General features: G+C 41.2%; 1 protein-coding gene across 1 annotated transcript in view; it reads right to left on the bottom strand.

Moving 5' to 3' along the window:
- Positions 1 to 1,767: 1,767 nt before the first annotated feature.
- The window catches only part of LOC119647674 (E3 ubiquitin-protein ligase MIB2), a 78,385-nt gene continuing 58,535 nt past the window's right edge, over positions 1,768 to 21,617 (bottom strand). The window contains exons 4-10 of the mRNA XM_038048755.1: positions 18,076 to 18,243; positions 17,769 to 17,940; positions 13,650 to 13,765; positions 13,346 to 13,531; positions 13,089 to 13,284; positions 12,866 to 13,028; positions 1,768 to 4,736 (exon numbers count right to left, since the gene is read on the bottom strand). Coding sequence (XP_037904683.1) covers positions 2,559 to 4,736; positions 12,866 to 13,028; positions 13,089 to 13,284; positions 13,346 to 13,531; positions 13,650 to 13,765; positions 17,769 to 17,940; positions 18,076 to 18,243 — 3,179 coding nt within the window. The 3' untranslated portion in view covers positions 1,768 to 2,558. The remainder of the gene's footprint in view (positions 4,737 to 12,865; positions 13,029 to 13,088; positions 13,285 to 13,345; positions 13,532 to 13,649; positions 13,766 to 17,768; positions 17,941 to 18,075; positions 18,244 to 21,617) is intronic.

Genomic DNA, 21,617 nt, shown 5'->3' with positions numbered 1-21,617 from the left:
GACACTGCTATTAAGAATGGGTATAATCCTCAGACTATTGAGGAGCTGATCGTAAGGAGCAGCCTACAAGAGAAAAATGCTTCCAAAATGTCTAAACTCGAGCCCAAAAGAGGGGAAATCTCGGGCCAATCAGGAGTGAAGGCAGGAGCCAGGAGACCCGCCGTTAGCTCTGTTAATGCGACGGATCCATTACGGCAGAAGGAGCAGGCGCTGGGGCCACTGATCCAAGGAAAACGTATTTTGAAACCATGGGTAACGATACCATATTATTCGTGGCAGAAATACACGCCACAAGTACGTGTGCCTCCTCCAACCTCGAAAGGAATTCTAGGGGGCAGAACATTACTATTCTAAAAGGACCAACCAAGTAAATTCTAAACTGGTATGGCTTCACAGGCTGAACACGCTCGTCTCGCTCAACAAAGTCTGAATACTCTGGACGCCAGACCATATTGAATTAGAAGGCAATGACGCACTGATCAGAGCCATTCCGTGGAGTCAGAAATTTGTTTATGGCCAGTATGCTACAAAATAAAGAGGAACAACAGAGGGAGCTGTACTGGGCGAGCCTACTAGGAATGGAACAGTCCAAAGTGCTCACGGGCGAATACGAACCCAAGCACTCCATAGATTGCTTAAACCTTACCAAGAAATGACCTTCGGATTATAGTGGGAATACTGGGGTAATTAGCGATATATTCGAAACTGTCTGCAACCTCTGCAAAAAGAGTGATGAAACCATCACACACGTTCTGGGACAGTGTCCGGCACTTATGCGAAGTAGGTTTCGGCACCTTGGAGAATACTTAATACGGGATGCCAGGTTGAAGCACTTGAAAGTAGGGAACAGAATAACCTTCCTGTCGGTAACAAACTTAAACGACATACTATAGCTTATGGGTATACTATAACGAGTAACGGTAGCTAATGGTTCTTTTAGAAGGCAGTGCAATGTCCTGTGAAAATATGATTATTAGGTAACGATTTCGGTTTTTCAATGAAGGCGTTGGGGCATCGCAGGTTCCACTTAGAATCGGCATGTTAGAAGCTGAAATAGCTGACTTACCCTTTTGTCAGTTGATAGAAAAGCTTACTCAAGTAAGGTACCCGAACTAATTGAAAATTCAATTAGCGGACAGATGTCAGAATACCACATGTTCCTTGATGCCGTCAGATGTGGAATCATAGAAATCAAGCGCTGGAATAAATCCACACTCCACTAAAAATAGAATTTACTAGGCACAAAAAAGAAAAACACAATCCGCATACCCCGGCGGCCGTATGAAGAGTATTTGCGAAAGCAACTTCCACGTAAATTTATATTAATTTGACTTCTGACGTGTAAGCGAGTAAATATCACAGGAAAAGTACTACTATATTTCAATTTCATCAGTTCAAGTTATAATCCAAGCAACTGAGCGCTATTTTTCTTACTTTTCCGCAAGCTAATTTTCTGACGAGCCCACAGCTTACCCTGACAACTTCAACATCACCCGGACCAAGTACATGAACCTTCGACCAATAAACTACCAGAAGAGCGTCAGAATGAACACATGCCACCATAGCTGCAGACGAGACACACATTCTGCTCAGAACTCGCATTTTCTGACTCTTCCTCCCTTTTATCAACCCTGCTGAAATGCTGTTACAACCAAAGATTTGTGTTCAAACTTTGGAAATCCTCAGAAGAACTCCAATGTACAGTTCGACTCTCAAAGCCGCCTCGATAGCTTAGCCTGAACGTGATTGAAATAATATAAAATTCTATAGAATTAACCAAAACATTTAATGTAAACACCATAATCTGCAACATTACAATTGAAATTTCAGTATTAGTTCTCTCTTGTCATAGTATTCCTAAATCGTCGACAAAACGTTACGTTGCGTTTCGCTACAAGATTTCATAATCATTGCTTTCGTTAATCCATTTTCACTTAACTTGGAAAAAAATAGTTTCGAGACATCTTTTCTCGTAAGTCTCAGAGAAATGTGTATAATGTGACTGACAAATTTCATAAATGCCTAAATGAGGATATAATGACAATTGAATCGAACCAATGAATACAATAATGATTAAAATAACTATTAACAATTAGGGAAAGATATAAATACTGAAAATTAATAATAACATAATAGTAAAAACGAATAGTTTTAAATAAAAAGTCTAAATGGATTTTTTCGAATTGTTAAGATACATAACGGTCGTGAAAGTACAGCGTTCGGAATGCTTAGTAGGAACAAAATAACTCCGTTCAATTCTTAAAACCAGAAATCTGTGAATTTCGTGGGAAATAAAACGAGAAACACCGTTCATGCTGTTTTCAGTCTCAATTTTAGTTTGTGTTTACGGAAATTTAGTGCCATCGTCTTGCAATGTCGTTTGGCTTATCGAAAGGATGTGGCAACTACGATCTGTATTGGGCATTAAAGCCAGCAAAAACGCAGCAGCTCTTGCTATTTCAATGGTAAGCTTTCCAAATGCTTTACATCCACGACTTGTGAAAACGAAACATACGTCACACGTCAAAATATATATACATACATAATAGTGTCCCACTTTAATATAAGTTTATCTTTTTCGCGATTGTTTTCCTACACATGTGGCAGGTACGTAAGGTTTCGGCGCATTGGGAACAGGACCCGTGGCCGCACAAAAATGCCACGTCTCTTGTACGTTCCATGCATATACTACAGTAGTGAGTCTCCTCGTACTCTTGAACTTTATTCTCTAAATATCGCAGACGGTCGGCCGACGGTAGCCGATTTTGTTCCTTATTGCTTACGATACGCCCATTGATGCCGTATCGGCGTTCGATCGGGACGCCACACGACAGGCATTTCTTCATGCGTACACCGCATTCTTCGCATGAAATTTGGTGTTGGCACGGCTCAAATGTGATAAGGTGAAGGACTTCATTGCAAACTATGCATTCTTGCGGTTGCATATTGATTGCTAGCGGTTTGGCAATGGGCGTTCCACTGTTCACGTTGTTCAGTTGCTTCCGGCTGACGTGACGCGAGGCAGTGGATGGCAAACTGTCGTTGCCTGCAGCTCCGCTTTTGTTTTTATTCGCCACCATTTCAACATATTGCGATGAGTGGGTTATTGGGGAGGTCATTTGCATTCGATTGGAATCTATATTGATCTTCTTTGGCACAGCCGGGAGGGCGTTTGGTTGATTCGCGTCGTCACAGTTATGGTTGCTGTTAGCGATCTGAGAAAGCGGAGGAGTAGCCGCATCTCCACGACTATTTAGGCGGCTGCGCTGAGCTGGAGCAGGGGCGTTTGATCCCGATGAATTCGCCTCACCTATTTCAGTCATACTTGTATTATTGCTGCTGCTTGCATCTGCACTTTCGTTCAAATTCAATGATTGGATATTGTCGATAACATTTCTCGTGATTTCAGCACCTGTGCCGGACTCTAATTGTAATGTGCCGCTTCCATCAAGTGATCCGTTTTGTTGGTAACCAATGATGGTATCTAATAATTCTCTGTCTGTTATCCAATCGGTAATCTTTGCCCCCTTGTTGTTTGCCTCAATCGGACAGCCTTTTTTCATGAGATAACATAAAATAGCGTACATCATGCGATATTCTGTTACTGCATGCAAACTATTGTAAATTTCTTGAATCTCAGGAGCATCAGTAGGCGCGGCAGCCTGAATTAAATTCGTCTTCTTAATGACACATAAATGCATTGCATTGTCGCCTTCCTCATCTTTTGCTGAAATATCACAACCCAAGCTGACAAGTTTCTCGATTGCAGCCGGATGTCCTTGTGATACGGCCAACAAGAACGGCGTCTGTCGACGATTATTTCTAATATCTATTTCAGCTCTGCCCTCATTTATCAGAACCTCAACGACTTTTGCATGCCCGTTCAGAGCAGCCAAATGAAGCGCGGAAAATCCGTCATCCTTTTTAACGTTCACTAACTGCCGAGCAAGTTGCAGAATTCGTTTTGTTGCTATCACATTACCCTTCAGCGACGCGTGATGAAGGACGTTGAATCCTCGTTTGTTCCGCACAGTAAAATCTAAGTTAGGAGCATTGCACAGCAACTCTACAACTTCAGTGTTCTCCTTTCCGATTGCGTCATGTAACGCAGTATCTCCGTATGAGTCCTGTATGTTTACGTCGGCCCTAAATTCGAGAAGCACACGCACACAATGCGGTGTTTTCTTATGCGCACAGATATGTAGAGCTGAACAATGGCTCGCATTTAAAAAGTTAATATCCGCCCCATTCTGTAGCAAAATTCGCATTGTTTCCTGTTGATTCCCGAAAGCTGCGTAATGTAAAGTTGAATCGCCTTCCTTATCAACTACATTAACATTTGCTCCTAAATCTAATAAGTAACGAACTATATTAACGTGACCTTGATGAGCGGCAACTTGCAAACAGGTTTTCCCGCCGCTCATCACATCCACCTGATTGGGATGTTGATCTAAGTATTGCTGTACGTATTCGAAGTGCCCCTGTGCTGCCTCTCGTACAAGTTTATCAGCCAGAGAAGTGCCCGACAGTCCAGATAGAGGGGTCATTACATGGTCAGCGCGCTGATGACTTAAATCCATCATACTGTTTGACCTTTCAGCGGCCGTAGCGAGGGGTGATCGTTCCAATTTGACACATTTTGGATTGAGAGTCCACTCAGCACTGTCGTCCAACTGTTGAATCCGAAGGTCACCATCAGAGTAGACTTTGATGACTTTGCAGAGTTTTCCTAGAGCCTGAAAAAAAATAGACATAAAAATCAATTATGCAATCGGAAGCAACCAACACAACTGTATAAACATCTTCAGTAAAATGCTTCATTTTAAATCTACAAAATGCTCAATTAACAAAAAGCTGTAACCTTTCTGATTGAATATTCAAAATATTAATATATGGGGCTTCCAGAAAGAAGTACAAAACGCCGACAGGAATTACCAAGATTACCAAGTTTCTTTGGTGCTTGGAGATAATATGGAGTTGGTCCCTATCGAATCGAAGTAATAAATGGGCGGCAAAATGATGACAATACTTTCTTCTCAGTTGAAAGAATCAAAATTCATTCATCACGTGCCTCTACATCAGTTTTGCTGGCAGTAGTCGTACTTAAATTGTCAGGCGTATTTCATTCAAATAAGGTACCACGGGACAGTGTAGATCCTGGAGCGAAACGATGGAGAATAACACTCGGGAATCACCTGCTGAGCCAACACCAACAGCTCTACTACCAAGCTTTATCTCCACCTTCACGTGGTAATCGCTAGGAGCTCTTTCATAATTAACAACAGCAGACATGGAAGGATGAAAGAGAAACTCCCGCACCTAAAAACGAGACAAATTGTACCAACCGGCCTTTCAGGCTGAGAGTTGGGTAGGGCTGACAAAGCTTACGGAGCCATAGTAGGAGCCTCGGGCTGGATGGATCTTACAACGGCGGAGCTGGCAACGAAAACGAATGAACAATTTGCACATTTTCTCATGGAGCGTGTACTCCTTGTACAGAAAAAGAGCTCCCAAATAGCTAGCCGATACCCTGTCCCAATATAAGGCTGATATAACAGCGGACCCTCGAAGCCTGCCTCAGGAATAATATTAAAATCATGTCGAAATTATTTTCTAAAAAGTCATAGGACAGCCCGAATCTTTTAACTTTTGCATTAAAGCACTGATCATGCTGCCATAGACTGCTCCCCAGGATGGGGTTCCGTGTGTACTGGAGTGTGAAAAGGCTCATCATAGAATACTCTGCCAAAGCTGTCCTCACTAGCCGCTGGAGAACTAAGAACGCTCCATTTTATCATTTCTACGCTTGTAAATGAACTCCCCCCCACATAACGTTTTTGCTACTTTTCAAGCAGAAAAAGAAATAATCAGGATCAAAAGAGAAAACCCAATCTTCTTCCAGGCTCTAAAAGAAACTCCTAACGAAAAAAATGGGTCTTCCAACAGACCTTTGGCAACAATGTAATAAATTGCTGCCCGAAACTCTTTCCTGACATCACTGCTTTAACCACATACAGGAATTGTATCTCGGAGGCAAGTTTGTGAAGTGGATGCTAAAGGCTTGTACCACAGGATCACCTTCTGGTTACCAAGAAGAGACGAAGCCAATCAACCTGACGTTTGTACTCACAAAGCAGTTCAAGCGGCGGTTAGTCAAAGACTCTCATCAAAAGGTCAAGGCCGTTGTCACGGATGCTTGTGTTCTAAGGAAATAGATTACAAAGAGGTGAAACACGGAATATCATATAATAGCGCATGTAATAGGTAGGCCAAAGAACAGTTTTTTGCTAACTTGTTTCCAACCATTCCAGTGAAACCCTCCATCCCGATCTCCTCATTAGAGGTAGCACCAAAAGGCGGGCAAACAATTGGTGGAACGGAAAAATTGTAGAACTACAAGAGCCAAGTTTTCAAGCATGAATGATCTGCCAACCAGGAAAACTGGATGGCAGTTCTAAACTCCTGGGGAACAGCGTACAAGGCTTTTATGAAGAATTTGCGTGGGCAAACGCCACAACTGTCTTGCACGCATCTTCTGGCTACCTGATGGCACTCTTGCCCCATAAAGGAGAGCGAAAAAGTATAAACAAATGGTAGACGTCTTCACCATACCTGCCGTAACTGAGGAACGCGCCGTAACGCGAAACGGATTATCATGACCTCCTTTGGCATTGGAGGCACAAACACCATAGGAGAGGACCCAACACTGAGCCCTGTGGTACTCCTGTCGTGATTGTGTCCCTCATCCGTATCGTATCATCCGTTTCAATAATGAATTTCTGCCTCTTTCACCATGGGGGAAACCCTCCTTCTACCATTTATGTTTCAAATACGCTGATAAACCATGGCCTGGTCATAACAGCGTGTTAAAGGCTCTATTGGAAACAGGATCCAAATCGGGAGTTTTATTATTACCCATTCTCGGCAAATCTTCCTAAGTCCGTAACAACCGTAGAAAAAGAAATCCACGTTGGGGTCCACACTGTCGCTTCAAAGCCGGGTACGATTACCTAGGATCAATTATCAGCAAGAGTTGCGAAGTTGACTTCAATTGCGTGTACAATGAAAGACGGCGTGGATCATGGGCACATTTCAAGAAGCTGCAGATGCCCAGTCTATAGAATGAGCCTCAGCCACAGCGAGGTGACATAGGTCTTACTCTCAATGATGCCATAATCAGTGAGCCATCCAGGAATTCCGAGAGCAGAGTTTGGATGCAGCAGCGCTGTTAAGTTTGAGGAAGTCTAACCTTCGATAAAGCAATGAAACAGCCAGAAGCAGCAATCAGTGGGGCGAAGATGGAAGAATATATAGATTTCTCGATTGACTGAGCTTTAGGAGGCACAAGCCTGTCCTGAGCATCGCCTGTAAATGTCAGTGTGATTGTTTCCGCAGTCACCGCATTTTTCGGCAGAGGAATTTTCCTTGCGTAATGGGTATTTAGCTATCGAATGGAAATCACCGCATAGGAGGTATACAGTTGGAAGTGTGCAGTATGATTTCGTATGTTGCGTTGGTTTTTCAACTGCTATTCTCCTATGAAGAAGATATCGCCAGGTTTAAATAGAATTACCTTTGTTAATTTTTTTAGGATCCGGCTCCAGACTCTGAATCGGTTCTTAACATTACATACTGATTGAAAGAGCAGAGGCCGCACAGGCCCCTACCCAACCACCTGCACGAAAAGAAGGATGCATTTAAAACGACCAGAAACAAGAAAGCGCCTGGTGTGGATGTGTGGAGTTACTAAAACCAATTGACAATACAACGACGAACGGCAACCAAAACGGAATAATAATTTGCGCATTTTCTCATAGAATCAGCGGTTCCTGTGCAAACAGCTAGCTATATAGGGCTGATGTAACAGCGTTGCAAGAGATGCATTGGAGAAGAGCCTTTACACCATATATTATAGTGGCCATCCAATAAACCATGTGAGCAGATCGTTTTTTAGTCAGCCAAAAAATGAAACCTGCTGTTTTCGAGCTTGAAAATATAACCGAAAGGCAAGGTAATGCCTCCCATAGCTTACATAAAGATACCAATAATAACGGACTGCGGGTTATTCAATTGGCAGTGTCACACGAAATGGTTGTTGGAAGTACCTGGATTGCGCGGAAAGCAGTCCATAAACAAATGTGGGAAACCATTTTCAACCAAATTGACGATGTGTTAATCGAATGCGGCCAACTTTCAGTCAGAACATATAGGGGGGGCCAATATAAACTCGGATCACTATCTCGTTGGCATGATGCTCCGGGCTCAAATAACAACATCACCTAAAATCCCCTTCGACAATCAGGTAAGAGTTAACACTGAAGCCATCCACAGCACAGCCCTGCGTAACACCTATAAAGAGGAAATGGATTCCGCAATAACCGCAGTTAACAGAGATCCTGAAGCGTCAACGAATCGTCTTCAGAACAAACTGGAGAACGCAAAAAAGGTCGGAACGGCTGATTCGACGATGAATGTGAACTAACAACGGAACGAAAAAATGCCGCGTACCGAGAAATGCTGCATTCTCAAAAAATGCCGGCACGTGCGGAGAAGCGAATTCACAGACGAAAAAGGGAAGACTGGGAGCACCAACAAGTCTGTGAACTCCAAAAGTACAGCAAGCAGCCACATCAGGCGCAGGAGCTTTACCAGCAGATCAGCAGAATGAAACCTTATACACCTCGATGTTCATCCTGCCGCGACAAAGAGGGAACTCTGATTTACGACAGAATGGGCAAATTGGAGCGAAGGGTTGAGTACTTTGATGAGCTACTGAACAACCAGGACATCGGCGAGTTGCAGGTCCCACCAACTGAAGACAACGGACAAATACTGCCGCCACCAAATATAGAGGAAACAGTCCGCGCAATTGATCGGCATAAAAATCATAAGTCGCCAGGAGCCGAACCGGTTTACATATGGAGGCGACCACCAACACCAACCGATTCATTAACTTATGCTCAAAGTGTTGCACAGCAAATTTGTCCCATGCATAAAAATGGGGAAATTAGGCAGTGCAGCAATTATAGAGGTATTACGTTGGTGAGTACCATCTATAAGATATTCTCAGCTATCTTGCCAGCTCGGATAATTCCATACGCCCAGAACATCATGGGTCCATACCAAATAGCCTCTACTCCAGGCAAATCAACCACAGATCATATTTACTCTCTGCGGCAACCGATAGAAAAATTGTTGGAATATGGACATCAGTTGCACCATCTTTTCATCGACGTTAAGGCCGCCTATGATAACATAGCCAGGGTAAAACTTTATACGGCCATGAGGGAATTCAGTATCCCGAAGAAATTGAAAAAACTGTCTATGGTGACCCTGATCAATGTGCGAGGCCAAATAGTAGCAGTAGGATTACTTTCGAGACCGTTCAACATCATCAACGGTTTAAGGCAAGGGGATGCCCTATCATCCTCTTTAACAAAGCCCTGAAAAAAGTGATCCGTGATGCTGAAGTAAATGGAAGAGGCACCATCGTTTCGTATCGGCATCATGGGAACAACGACCGGAGACCTAAACACTACCTTCGTCCAGACCGAGCAGGCGGCGCGAAATCTTGGGCTGCACATCAATGAAGGCAGGAAGAAATATATGGTGACAACGGCAGCACCAAAAACCAACCAACAACATCAAATCGCACTGATCAAATCAGAATAATAAAGATAGGAGACTACAACTTTGAGACCGTTGATAACTTCAAAATCACAGTCGGCAGCCTACAGAGCCTATTTCAGCTTACAAACGCTGTTCCGCTCGAAACGTCTCACCATAGAGTCAAAGCTCTTACTGTACAAGACTATGATCTTGCCAGTCCTTATACTCGTATATTCCTCGGAGACTTGGGTTCTTAGCAAGAAAAATTGCGAACTATTAGCCGCGTTCTAAAGAAGAATCCTCCGAAGCATTTTTGGCCCCCTACATGAACCATTTCGTAGCCTACATAATGACGAAGTCTATGAGCGGTACCATAACCGTCTGGTTGTGGATAAAATCCAACTCAATAGGCTGCGGTGGGTGGGTCACCTAATCCGTATGGATGAGCATAATCCAGCCCGGAAAGTTTATAAGGGCAATATCTGTGGTAGAAAAGAAGACGAGGCAGACCCTGCCTGAGATGGAGCAATGGCGTAGGCCAGGACGCCAGACAGCTTTTATGGATATCGGCACAAAACCGCGATGTCTGGAGTTCTTTATTAAAGCAGGGCTAGACCGGATACCGGTTATTGCGCCGGTGATGATGATGATCAGAGAGGATTTTAGCATGGATATTCAAGGGTTAATCAGATATTCCCAGTGAGGCGAATATTGAAGAAGTGTCGGGAATATAACGTTGATGTCTACCTAATTTTCAACTTGAAACAGGGATACGAAAGTATCGGCCGCTTGATACTAAACACATTATTATCTGAGTTTGAAGTTCCAGTGAAACTGATTGCGCTTATTGGAACGGCAATTCGTCGCTCAAGAGAAGCTGGAAAACCAGCAAACAAGTTGGTTCGATCTAGATTTCGGCTGGCTCCAAAAATTATTATACATCACTCTGAAGTATATAATCCAAAAGTTGTCAATGCATCTGAATTCATCATCCCAAATAGTAGCCAACGTGGATGATATAAATATCCTGATGATCCAGGTGCAAAGCAAGTTCTGGTAGAGCTTGATGAAGTAGGACGGAAGACACAAATTAGAAGAAAGACGCCAATCAGACAAACTATTATATAATACTAAACGATTGAGTGAATGTGTGTGTTTTCAGTATGAGGGAAAGGCGTAGCCTCTAAACATTGACCATAGTGGCCCCTTGTACTCGACTCGCCCGTCTAACAAAATAGTCCAGACACGTTATGTACCCTACAATTTCCTTTAGAGAATGTGATACTACCCGCTGCAACTGGAGCACATCAACACCAAAGATCAAATGCATCCGTAGATAGGCCATTTACATTGAAAATGCTCTGAGATACTATTGTACGGAGTAACTTCCAGTAAGCAACAACTCTCCACAAAATGTCTCTATCAACCGCTTAACAATCAAACAGATGACGAGGCAGCGTTTACTGAAGCAACCTAAGTCAGATTTTAGATTTCAATTATGCCGTGCAATATTGATATTCTATGAAATATAAGCGTAAACTTCTGATGGTCACGCAATTCGTGCTAACGAGAATTCACTTGCCAAGATTGGTCTGAACATCGAAGTCGATGGTAAACGACCAAAAGGCAGGCCTAAACAACGGTGACTTGATACGCTAAATGGGGATTTAAAAGCCTCGAGATTGCACCCAGATCAGGCATTCGATAGAGCCAAATGGCGAAACAGATCACGACGAGCCGACCCCGCTTGTGAACGGGACAAAGGCTGAAGAAAAAGAAGAAGAAGATAAGCCTAAATTTCTGAAAAGCCTTGACTTACATAATATTGTGTTAGCTAGTTACAGATATATTCCAGCTCTCTTTGTTCGATTGCCGAATGCAGGAAGCAAATCAAATAATAATTTCCGGAAGTATTTTCCACATAATTGAGCTGTTGTACCTATTATAGTGAAAATCCATTTCCAAATCAAACAAAACTCTTCCAGTATTGTTCGCATAAAAGGAAATTATCACGCCATCCAACTTTATGCAATGGAGTGGAGTCAATCCTTGCAACACAAAAGAAGAATAGTTAAATTCATTTGACACCGAGAGATTTGCCGATAGGAATGTCTGTCGTACTGCACTGAATTGATCCAGATGTCTTACAGAGCGAAATACAAGAACAAAACTAGTTAAACGAGTATCTCAGAAACAATCAAAGCCCCATTGAGGGAGTAACTCAATTGTCACCAAAATGCAATAAATTGTCATGTCAGTGCCAAAATGACTTTGGTGATTCACGATCACGTCTCGGTAAAGTTATTTCGTTCGTCCCGCAGAAACGAATAAATCATACTTCGTCGTCATGAAAACAAACTATTGTTGGATTAGTCACAAATGTGATCGAAAACTTCACGACTTCTACAATATTACAATCACAACTAGAACTGTGAATCAACAATCTGCTCAGCATTTCCAAGTCACCGTCAGCTGGTATCCAATTATGTTAATCGTAAGCCTGACACTGAGAACCAATCAACTAATAGCAAATCGACCCTACTAAGAAATCATATTAACTCCCAAAGTAGAGGTTGATTTGCTACTTTTTTTTAAGGTGTTTCATTTTCGAGGAATTCCTTTGGAACGACGTGGGAATTTTCTCTAGGGAATCCAAAATTATACTCTACGTTATAAACTTTATTCCATTTTCAATAAATCTCCCACTGGGGAAAGTTGTGCACATTGGAAAGTGTTGTAGGCGCACAATTGCATACAATGTAAGGACAATAAGCGTCGTTTTTGAATGCAGGAAGGCACAAGGAAATAATGAAATATTGCGATCAGATAAGTTATTCAATTAAATTTATGTTTTCGTGACTTAGAAGAAAGTTGAACTTACACGACGAAAAATACGCCGAAAATAGAATACATTGGAAGGAATAATGCGTGGGATAATAGACCGCAGAGGAAAAGCTGATTAATAAAGAAACTGATATAAGGGGAAATGAACATTTAACGACAATAAGAGCAGACGTTCATCTAAATAACTCAAGTGATATCAGATCAGATGCTAACGCTTAATTCATTATGGTTTGATTTACTAGACCCAAGTTCAGATATCAGGGATTCAAACATTGCGAAAGATTGAAATAAAAACTAAAATTCCTTGTATTCCTCATAATTCGCTGCATATCAGTAGCAACAAAACACTTAAAAGCAACAATTCAAGATGAATTCGTGTTAGCACTTATCGCAAATTCCCACATCTACTTACATTTTTCATTGTATCCACCCATTCGCCGTGACCTTTTTGCAATTGCTGAACTTTAGCTGCATCATTGATTATAGTCACAAGATCGCCCACACGAAACGAACAGACTTTAACTAAAGCGGCCGGATGAAATGTCCATCGATTTGGACAATTTTCATATTGTACTCTGGAAAAAAACGAGAAGCAATAAATCTCGATGATGACATAAATCCAACTTTGAACTTACCTAACATCTCCTTTCTCAGTTATCCGATGAACTGTACCCAATTTCGCGAGATGATCAATCATTCGTGGATTCCATCCACCGTGACCTTGTTGCAATTTCATCAACGCATCCACTTCTAGGCAAACTTTTACACGATCGCCAACAGAAAACGTTGGCCTGACAGTTGGAACAACTGGCTGTTGCTCCTCAGGTTGACCTAGAAATTTTAACTTCATCAGTTGAACACATTTAAATGGATAAATGAATGTTACACGAACCTAACACAGGCATGTGATCTTTATAATAGTATCCACCAAAAGCAGGAACGACGTATTTCAAATCGACATTGCCTTTATGGCCAAGTCTGTAGACATTCGTAGAACCAGATACCCATGAAACATTTGCAACGCTTCGACACGATTCGTTGTCCCAGCCTCTTATTTCCATAACACGTCCAGTTTTACCTAAACAAGAAAGCAGGGCATTGTGACAATGGTACTAGAAAACAGTGTAATGATAAATCTTTGGCATGATTAGATTCAATGCAAATCATGATCAAAGATTGTTCATGTCGATACAAACCTTCACCTCCATCCTGTTGGCCCCACTCCCAATCGGGTCCACGGACAACTTTAGCACCAACAAATATGCCTTTTAATCGTAGCTGAGCTGAACCTTTTCTGGGCGGAACACGAACACTGAAATTGTAATCATATATCAAACTTCTTGTTTACGCTAGGAAATGCAAACACCCATTAATTACGTAGCTAAATTTTATCTTATGTATGAAATTGAAAGGAAAGAATTGGACTGTACAAATCTACCCAGAGTATTCATTGATTGAGAGATTAAATGGCATAGATATAGCCGGGTAATTTTTAAATTTCGATAATTTGGAAGCAATGACCAAACCTCAATATTATATTGACCATATTATTTTCGGTTGTCAGATAAACACTGGAATGGGCACTTGTAATGTATATGTTCAATAGTATTAACAGGAATTTACCTCACGGGGAAGGGGAATTTGGGATATTTTTGATGTGAGCATTTATCAAAAGTCTTAATTAGCGACATAAGATTCTCGTTCACATCCTAAACAAACACGAATTCCTCGTTCACATCCTAAACAACCATTTCTGGGCGATTGGCCGAATCATTTTCATTCGATCACAGGCCGCCGAACAATCAAAACGGGCAGATCAACGCATCCCATCCACGTTACGGCCGCCGGCCAAACTCGGACTATTCAGGTGTAACTGACAGGCCGAACTGTACGTGGATGGCGGGCTTTAAGCAGCAGTAAAGCCGCTCACATCGCGTGTGAGTGAGAACTTTATGGGCATCTTTATCGCTAATGAACATTTTCATGTCAGTTCAACTGGCGCCCGGGTGCATTGAATTGTCAGGATGACTTTAGGATGACGCTAAACAAACTTTGAATTGATCTCTACCAAACGTTGTACCAAGGGGACTATAAACAAAAGGAGCAACTTCAGCGGCACAGCAGCATTGAATCTCATTGTGCACCTTTCATGTAGGGACAAGGTAAGTAAGACCCATGTTGTTAATGTATTGGTGTGTCGGTGTCTGTAACCATATGTTTTCTTGTATATGTGCCCTCATCATATTCAGCTGGAGAAGAATGCACCCGAAAGTTGATCTTGAATACATCTACTTATTTCCTCCCTTCACTTCCTAGGAGAGCTAACATGAGTGAATCTATTGCCCAGAATGTTGCGCGTGTTTGTTTCCACCAAGCTTCCCATAGAGGAGTTTTGAAGCATCATTCGCTTACATTAAGATCCAATACCATTATTCCGAAATTAGTCTTTAAGGAAGCTCTGTATTTGGTTTCCGCTGGGATGTGCGAAGCCATAAACAGCTCTGCAATATCTATTGGTGTGACAGATGCCGCCACGTGCCCGCAGCCATGTGCGCGCAACCATGAGGGTGCACACCAACGCAGGGATTTTGGGTTATGCAAGTCCCATCGCGGTCGAAGATCTACAGGGATTTTCCGTCACCATAAAATTTCAGAGCTGTGAGTTGAATCTCCTGTGTATAGTCTAGTTGCGTTGTACTGATTCCGGTGATGTACAGCCAGGCAGCGATCGATTTTTTGTGCTGTGAGAACTCAAAAAAAAAACGCAATTGTTATAAGGAATTTGCTCCAAGTTAATCAAATATTATTTACTGGTGTGATCAACTTAAACCCGGCGCTGCAACCGTCGATGACGCCCAATGCTGTAGTCGCTCATATTCGGCAATTTTTTCTTGTACGACTTGCGGGTTCATCCTGGGCGGAGGCAACTCATCAGACACTGCCTTGCCTCTTTCCTTGGAGCAACGTAACCGAAGTGGCTACAAGACAGTTTTGACTACTCCGTATATTTTGTATATTTGGTGCTAGCACAAAACAGAGAGTCTGTAAATCACAGATAATGCGAGAAAATTTCTTCTCAAGTTGTCCAGTCCACCATCAAGTGGAGGGCGGATTCCGGATTTTCACAATTCCAAGAAGAAGTTTACTTCTGTTTTTTCCCCGAAAAAAATATTAAAAGGATACACATGGTGCATGCATGGGCGATTGCATCAGATAAGTGGCACTCTCAAGATATCAGGAGGTAGTATGTTTATAACTTCACAGGAACACCTGAGAATGAATAAATTGTTTTAGAAGTGGGGGCCACGTTTGATCACATGTGATCAAAAATAAGAACGTGTCTAAGATTCAAAACGCTATTTGGGCTGCTCAAATAAGATAAATACGAAATAATAACAAAAATTTAACCTAAATCCACTGATACTCAATCGAATCAAAAAGATCAGATCAACTGAGTGAACAGCAACCTCTGAAACGTGTCCAAATGGACCAGAAATCCAAGGCAGCTGTCAATGTCACCATTTTCAGACTTTAGAAGGCGCGTCATTGAATCAATTGTCGGTCAAATTTAATGAAAAATACTTTGAATTACGTCACAAATGATTTTTGATAATATTAACAGAGAGTGTGTCTGACGCATTCTGTCTACTAGGGTGCATTATTAGAGCGGTAGAATTACAAAAGTGTTGCTGGCCTCGAAAAGGATCTATCCAATGATCACTTACGTTCCCTTACGTGTCGCTACTCTATCTGCTCGCAGGGGAATAGAGACCCGAATTCAATACGAGCCCAATATAGTCGGTGGGAGTGAATGCGAACCGCTGGAGCTCCGTTGCAGTGAAAAAGTACGGGAAGTATAGGGTAGCATATGTCATGACAAAAAGAATTCCACTATTGCTTGACCCAAGAAGCAGAAGGTGCTACAAATAAAAACGATGTCGACACCGTTTACAGATTGCAACTTGCAGGTAGTCGTAAACTCTTTCGATAGTCCTATGAGGGACGTTAACTGATAGCTTTTTACTCTCGATGATGAGCCGTGATTCTAAATCGTGGAACATTCTGTGACCCCTCGTGCCCATGAAATAGCAAGCCCCTTAATATGTGCTCTTCCAAATAGAAGGGAAATTATTTTTGCTAGCAACGAATTCAAGCAAAGTATATCAGCCGGATACAACGATCTCCCTGCGGAGTTGTTCCTTGCACCGTCTCTGCAGGCGTACTTCCGCTCATTTACAAATCCCATGAAGTTGAAATCTTTTCTAGTGAGTGGGAGGAAAAGGGAAATGAGTATTTCGATTCGGAAGAATATCCGCCTTGAGCGCGATAATTGGAGGAATGCTCGCGTGTTTTATGGAATGGATCAAAGAAAACTTCGAAAGCTTGATCGACACAGAATAGGCTAATTTTTGTTCTGAATTCTTCTGTAGCAATCATAGTAATACCTTCCGAATCAATGTGGAGCAGTATGCGTGGTTTAGATCTCGGCTGCTATTTGGTACTAGTACTCGAAAGCTACAAACTATCGTCAAATCATGTCTGCGTCAAATTACTGGGGTACTCTGGCCTGAGACTATATGAAGAACTTCGTTGACATACGGGCCGAATAGCCATGTTTGTGTTGATCAGAAAGCGGAAGGGCAGTGGATTGACTGAACATTGTGGATTATGCCATACAACGGAAACCATTATCCCAGATGACTGATGAGTGTATCGTCCTACAGTTTCATAGCGCAGAATGGTGAAGGCTGAGTGCAAGCTTCTCAGTAAGAGGTCGTGTTTATTGGCTTTATTGAGGTCGGAGTGTATATTAAACTTGCCGTCCCAAAGACAATAAAACATATTCTGCTCAATTATAGACCGTTCTCTCAAAATATTGCCTGTTCATTTCGAATTTCTAGGCATAAGTAGTTTCCGTTTAAGAAAAATATTTAAACTACCAAAATTAGTTTATAAATTAAGCCTAACAACAAGAGATTGTCCCATCTTCATAGACATATTATCACCAACTGATCGCTCAGGAACATGAAATCTGCTAGTAGACTAGTACCTAGTAGGTTTTGTTCTGAGAACCATAATTCAGAAAAATTAAAATTGAGAAAATCTCTAACTTTTTTCCCATCTGCTTTCGATCAACGATTATCCACCGATGCGGACGTTCCACCCCCTAACAGTCACAATCACCGGAAAGCACAATATTCAATTAAACTATTTTTACCCGTTCTAAAAATATGAAGCATTGATACTGAAATTCCAATACCCAATTCACTTCGAAAATTCTTATCTCCACAGTGCAAATTATAAATCATACGTACCCAATAGAATTTGGTGTTGTATATCTAATGAATGAATGTTCTGTATCGTGTACGTCAGCACCGTAGCAAGCGGCGCACAAATGGTAATTCGGGCACTGAGCACAACGAAAAACAATTCCAGCTATTCCACCTTTCGAGCAACCATCACACACCACGTTTGAATGTCGAACACCTAAATTAGAATTAAGAAATCCACATTTAATTATTTTCAGATAAAGATAGGTGATTTCAGGAACGAATCCTTCTTGCACGAGATGAGTAGTTCTTCCCACATGAGATGGAGTCTATTCCGAGTCAATATACTTACCAACTTGGGCATTATCAACGATTATCAAATCATACTGCCCTTGGTAGCCTACGCGATAGTTGGTTCGATGTCCGGAGTCCCAATTCACGACGACTGTCTTCTCGGGCGAATGTGTCGAGCCGAAACGTCCAATCTCACAAACCGTCCCCACATGACCTTCCCCATCGTCTGCCAAAAGAGGAAGCAACAGGAGAACACATTAGTTACATACACTCAAGGGGGTTCAATAAAATCCAATTTAAATCAGAGAATATTTTTTCCTAAAGGCAGGGATCTATGTTCTCAGCTCTCCTCGAAGTAGATTTGTTCAAACTTCTACTGTGAAAAAGCCGACTTAATTGTTTACCTCATTTCTATGGAATACCAATTTGAGAATTATATAGCGTACTTCCTAGTGTTTCCTAGTAACTGCAAGAGCCACAAAGTTATATTTTATTTATATTTTATTTTTTATATTTTTCCACAAGTGAACACAATTAACGAACTAAGAGTGTATGCTATACCCTAGACGATTGAAAATAGATAATGCATTGTAAATGTGTAGTAAATCCTAAAAAGACGACTGCAATCTATTTTTAAATCAAGTCTGCATGTTCATATGGTCCCAGAACTCACTACAAAAAAATTTGTTTCAGGAGAAAGGAAATGTTGACATTAAATCAGTGACACGAATCACATTGGGAATGTTCCCCTAATACACAGGACTTAAAGTAAAGACGGGAAATAGAAAAAATCGATATTTTGCAATCACAGAAACAAAACCAGGCGTAACTAGTAAAAGATGGAAGAAACGATTTTTTCTAGCTCAGATGCTACTATTGGTCCGAAATTTGATACAAAGTTTGGAATAGTGAATCCCCGGTAAATTACATTGTTCTACGTTAAACTTAAGGGTGGTTCCGATAAACGGAAATAAGAGATGAAACATTTTTTCATTGTATATAAGCATATAGGGTCGCTGTACCCCACATGCTTATATGGGGCAACAAAAGTTTGACACTTTCATTTTTAATTAGGGTTATTTTGTAAATTGGATGTTGTTTGTCATAGTTTAGCGATATTTTATTTAAAATTTCAGAAAAATTAGTGAAAATGGATACCAGAAAATACACATTTGATGATGCTAGTCTCGCACTTCCCACCAGTACAAAAAAAAAACAGTTTTCGACGTGAATTGAAGCAAAGTTTTAATGAAACCCAAAATGCATATGGGTCGTATGCACCCTCTCTGAAAATTGTGTCAAATTGGAGGACGAACCCCACGAAAATCGCCCCAAATTTTCGACTGTGGAAAGGACCTAGTAAAAGCTAAAATAAACGCAGTTCCCAGATTGACCCAAGAAATGGTTGACAATGAACTGAGCTATAATGCCAAGTCTGCGGCAAGAATATTCGATCATCGATAGATTCCATGCAATGTAAAAGACCCTTAAAAGCAGGCACGCGTTCATTTCCTTCCTAATCACAGCCAGTCTAATGTCTTGAACAACATCAAAAATCAACCCGTTCGCAAAGGCAAGGCAACAAAAGTCAACACCAAGACTGATGATGTCAACTTATTTTACCAAAGCTAAAACTGTAGCTGCTATTCTTCCAGAAACTGGACAAATAATAACAGCGAAGTGATATACAAAAAGATGCTTCCCACAAGTTTTCACGCCAACTTTATACAAAACCTTAAAAAGAGCCCATAAGGGTGTAATAAGATAATAGATAGTACAATGTTTTCATATGCAAAGAACAGGGAATCATGATTTTTGCGAATGGGCATTACTTCATTTAAATCTTATCCCTGCTTGGTATAATTAAAGTTTACCCATCACACACAAAATCGAAATCAGCTTTTCACATCAAAGCAAGAAGAGAGAACAACAAAGTCGCCACCGATGGCCGGTATCAACGACCGCTTGTACTAGGAAATATTACATAGACCAATACTATACACACATCAACCAGCAGTCGACATTTATTACAAACCGTAGCATAAACCAATTACTTAAGCCCAAGAATCTGCATCCCCATATTCACATGTACTTGAAGTCATTTTTTAGCCCAAAGTCAGCTTCACCATCGGCATCGACAACTGCCACCGCGACTTGGTAGGAAGAGGAGGGTCTTGTGATATCACATGGGTCATCCCGTGTGTCGAATCCGGGGTTTCGAATTTTTTTTTGCATCAGTTGTATCTAAATATAGTGTAGAATATATGGGAAAAGTGATTTTTTAATATTCGTAGTCGTCTGAAAATTATAGTGTTAAACACGTGATAAATTACATGCCAGATTTATGACAATCGCCGTAATAAAGTTCGTATTTATCGGTCCGAATGACGTTCCAATAACTTCGCTAAAAGAACAAGAATTGAAGTCAAGGCCGAACATGTGTTTCTTCAAGAAACCCAAGATCTATGGACTAGGTATAATAGATTAATGGGCAGTTAAGGTTCAATAACTAAAACCCGCATTCTACTTCTACTCGAAACTGCTAGTTGAGAATCGGTTGCTACCATAGCCGAAAATCTATCCAGCGAAATTCTTTGAAATTTTCACGAATTAATCAGAACATATTTCTACGGTCCGCAAACTAGGATAATTGGGATTGATGCAGAAGTTATTTTTATTCATTGAAGAAGCCGTGAAAAAACACCAAAATTTACAAAAAAAAAGACTAACACGGCACCAAAAATTTATCTTTTAATAATCCTAGTTTGCGGACTGTAGTTAAGTCTTGACGTTAAAATACCGTTTACTTTTTTTTCTTTAAGATAATCATGGCGCCCCCTAGCGTGGCAGCAGAAAACTACCTTTTTTTGAAGATGGGTGTATAAATTGCTCTATATTTTTCAATAACGAACTATGCGATCAGACTGAAAAATTACTATGAACGCTCAAGATATTAATAAATATATGGTGAAAAAATTTGTATTTGTATGATATCTTTATCCACTTCTTCACAAAAAAAATTCTAAAAAAAAATAAAAACAAAACGGTCTAAACACGGGATGACCTTTAAGATGATATAATTTTTGTAATAATACATACATCACCTATCTCTAATATGCAGCCAATGTATGAAAGGGAAGAAGATGGCATCGCCTTTCATATGCAGCTGCTCCGCAGAGAGAAATATTTCAGAGAGGCGTTCTTAATTACGAAAAGTCCACACTCAGCAAGCTGCCAGAATAGACAGACGGAGAAGGATAAAGGCGAATCTCCCGCGCCTCAAAACTGGACAAAATATACCAACTGGTCCTCCAGGTTGGAGGTTGGATAGGATTGACAACCCTACACGGAAAAACAAGAAGATTTTCATGGAACGTACGCTCCCTGTACAAACCGAATGCTGCGGGTATGCTAGCCGGTATCCTGTCCCAATATAAGGCTGATGTAAGAGCGTTCCAAGAGATGCGATGGACAGAGACGGGTTTCCTGGAGAAGAGCCACTACACCATACAAAAAGTAGCCATCCAGTAAACCATGTGATCGCAGTAGGTTTCTTAGCCATCCAAAAAATGAAACCTGCTGTTATCATCTTGGAGAATA

This window comes from Hermetia illucens, chromosome 1 (assembly GCF_905115235.1).
Source record: "Hermetia illucens chromosome 1, iHerIll2.2.curated.20191125, whole genome shotgun sequence".
Lineage (NCBI taxonomy): Eukaryota > Metazoa > Arthropoda > Insecta > Diptera > Stratiomyidae > Hermetia > Hermetia illucens.
This window is presented reverse-complemented; position numbering and strand designations above follow the sequence as displayed.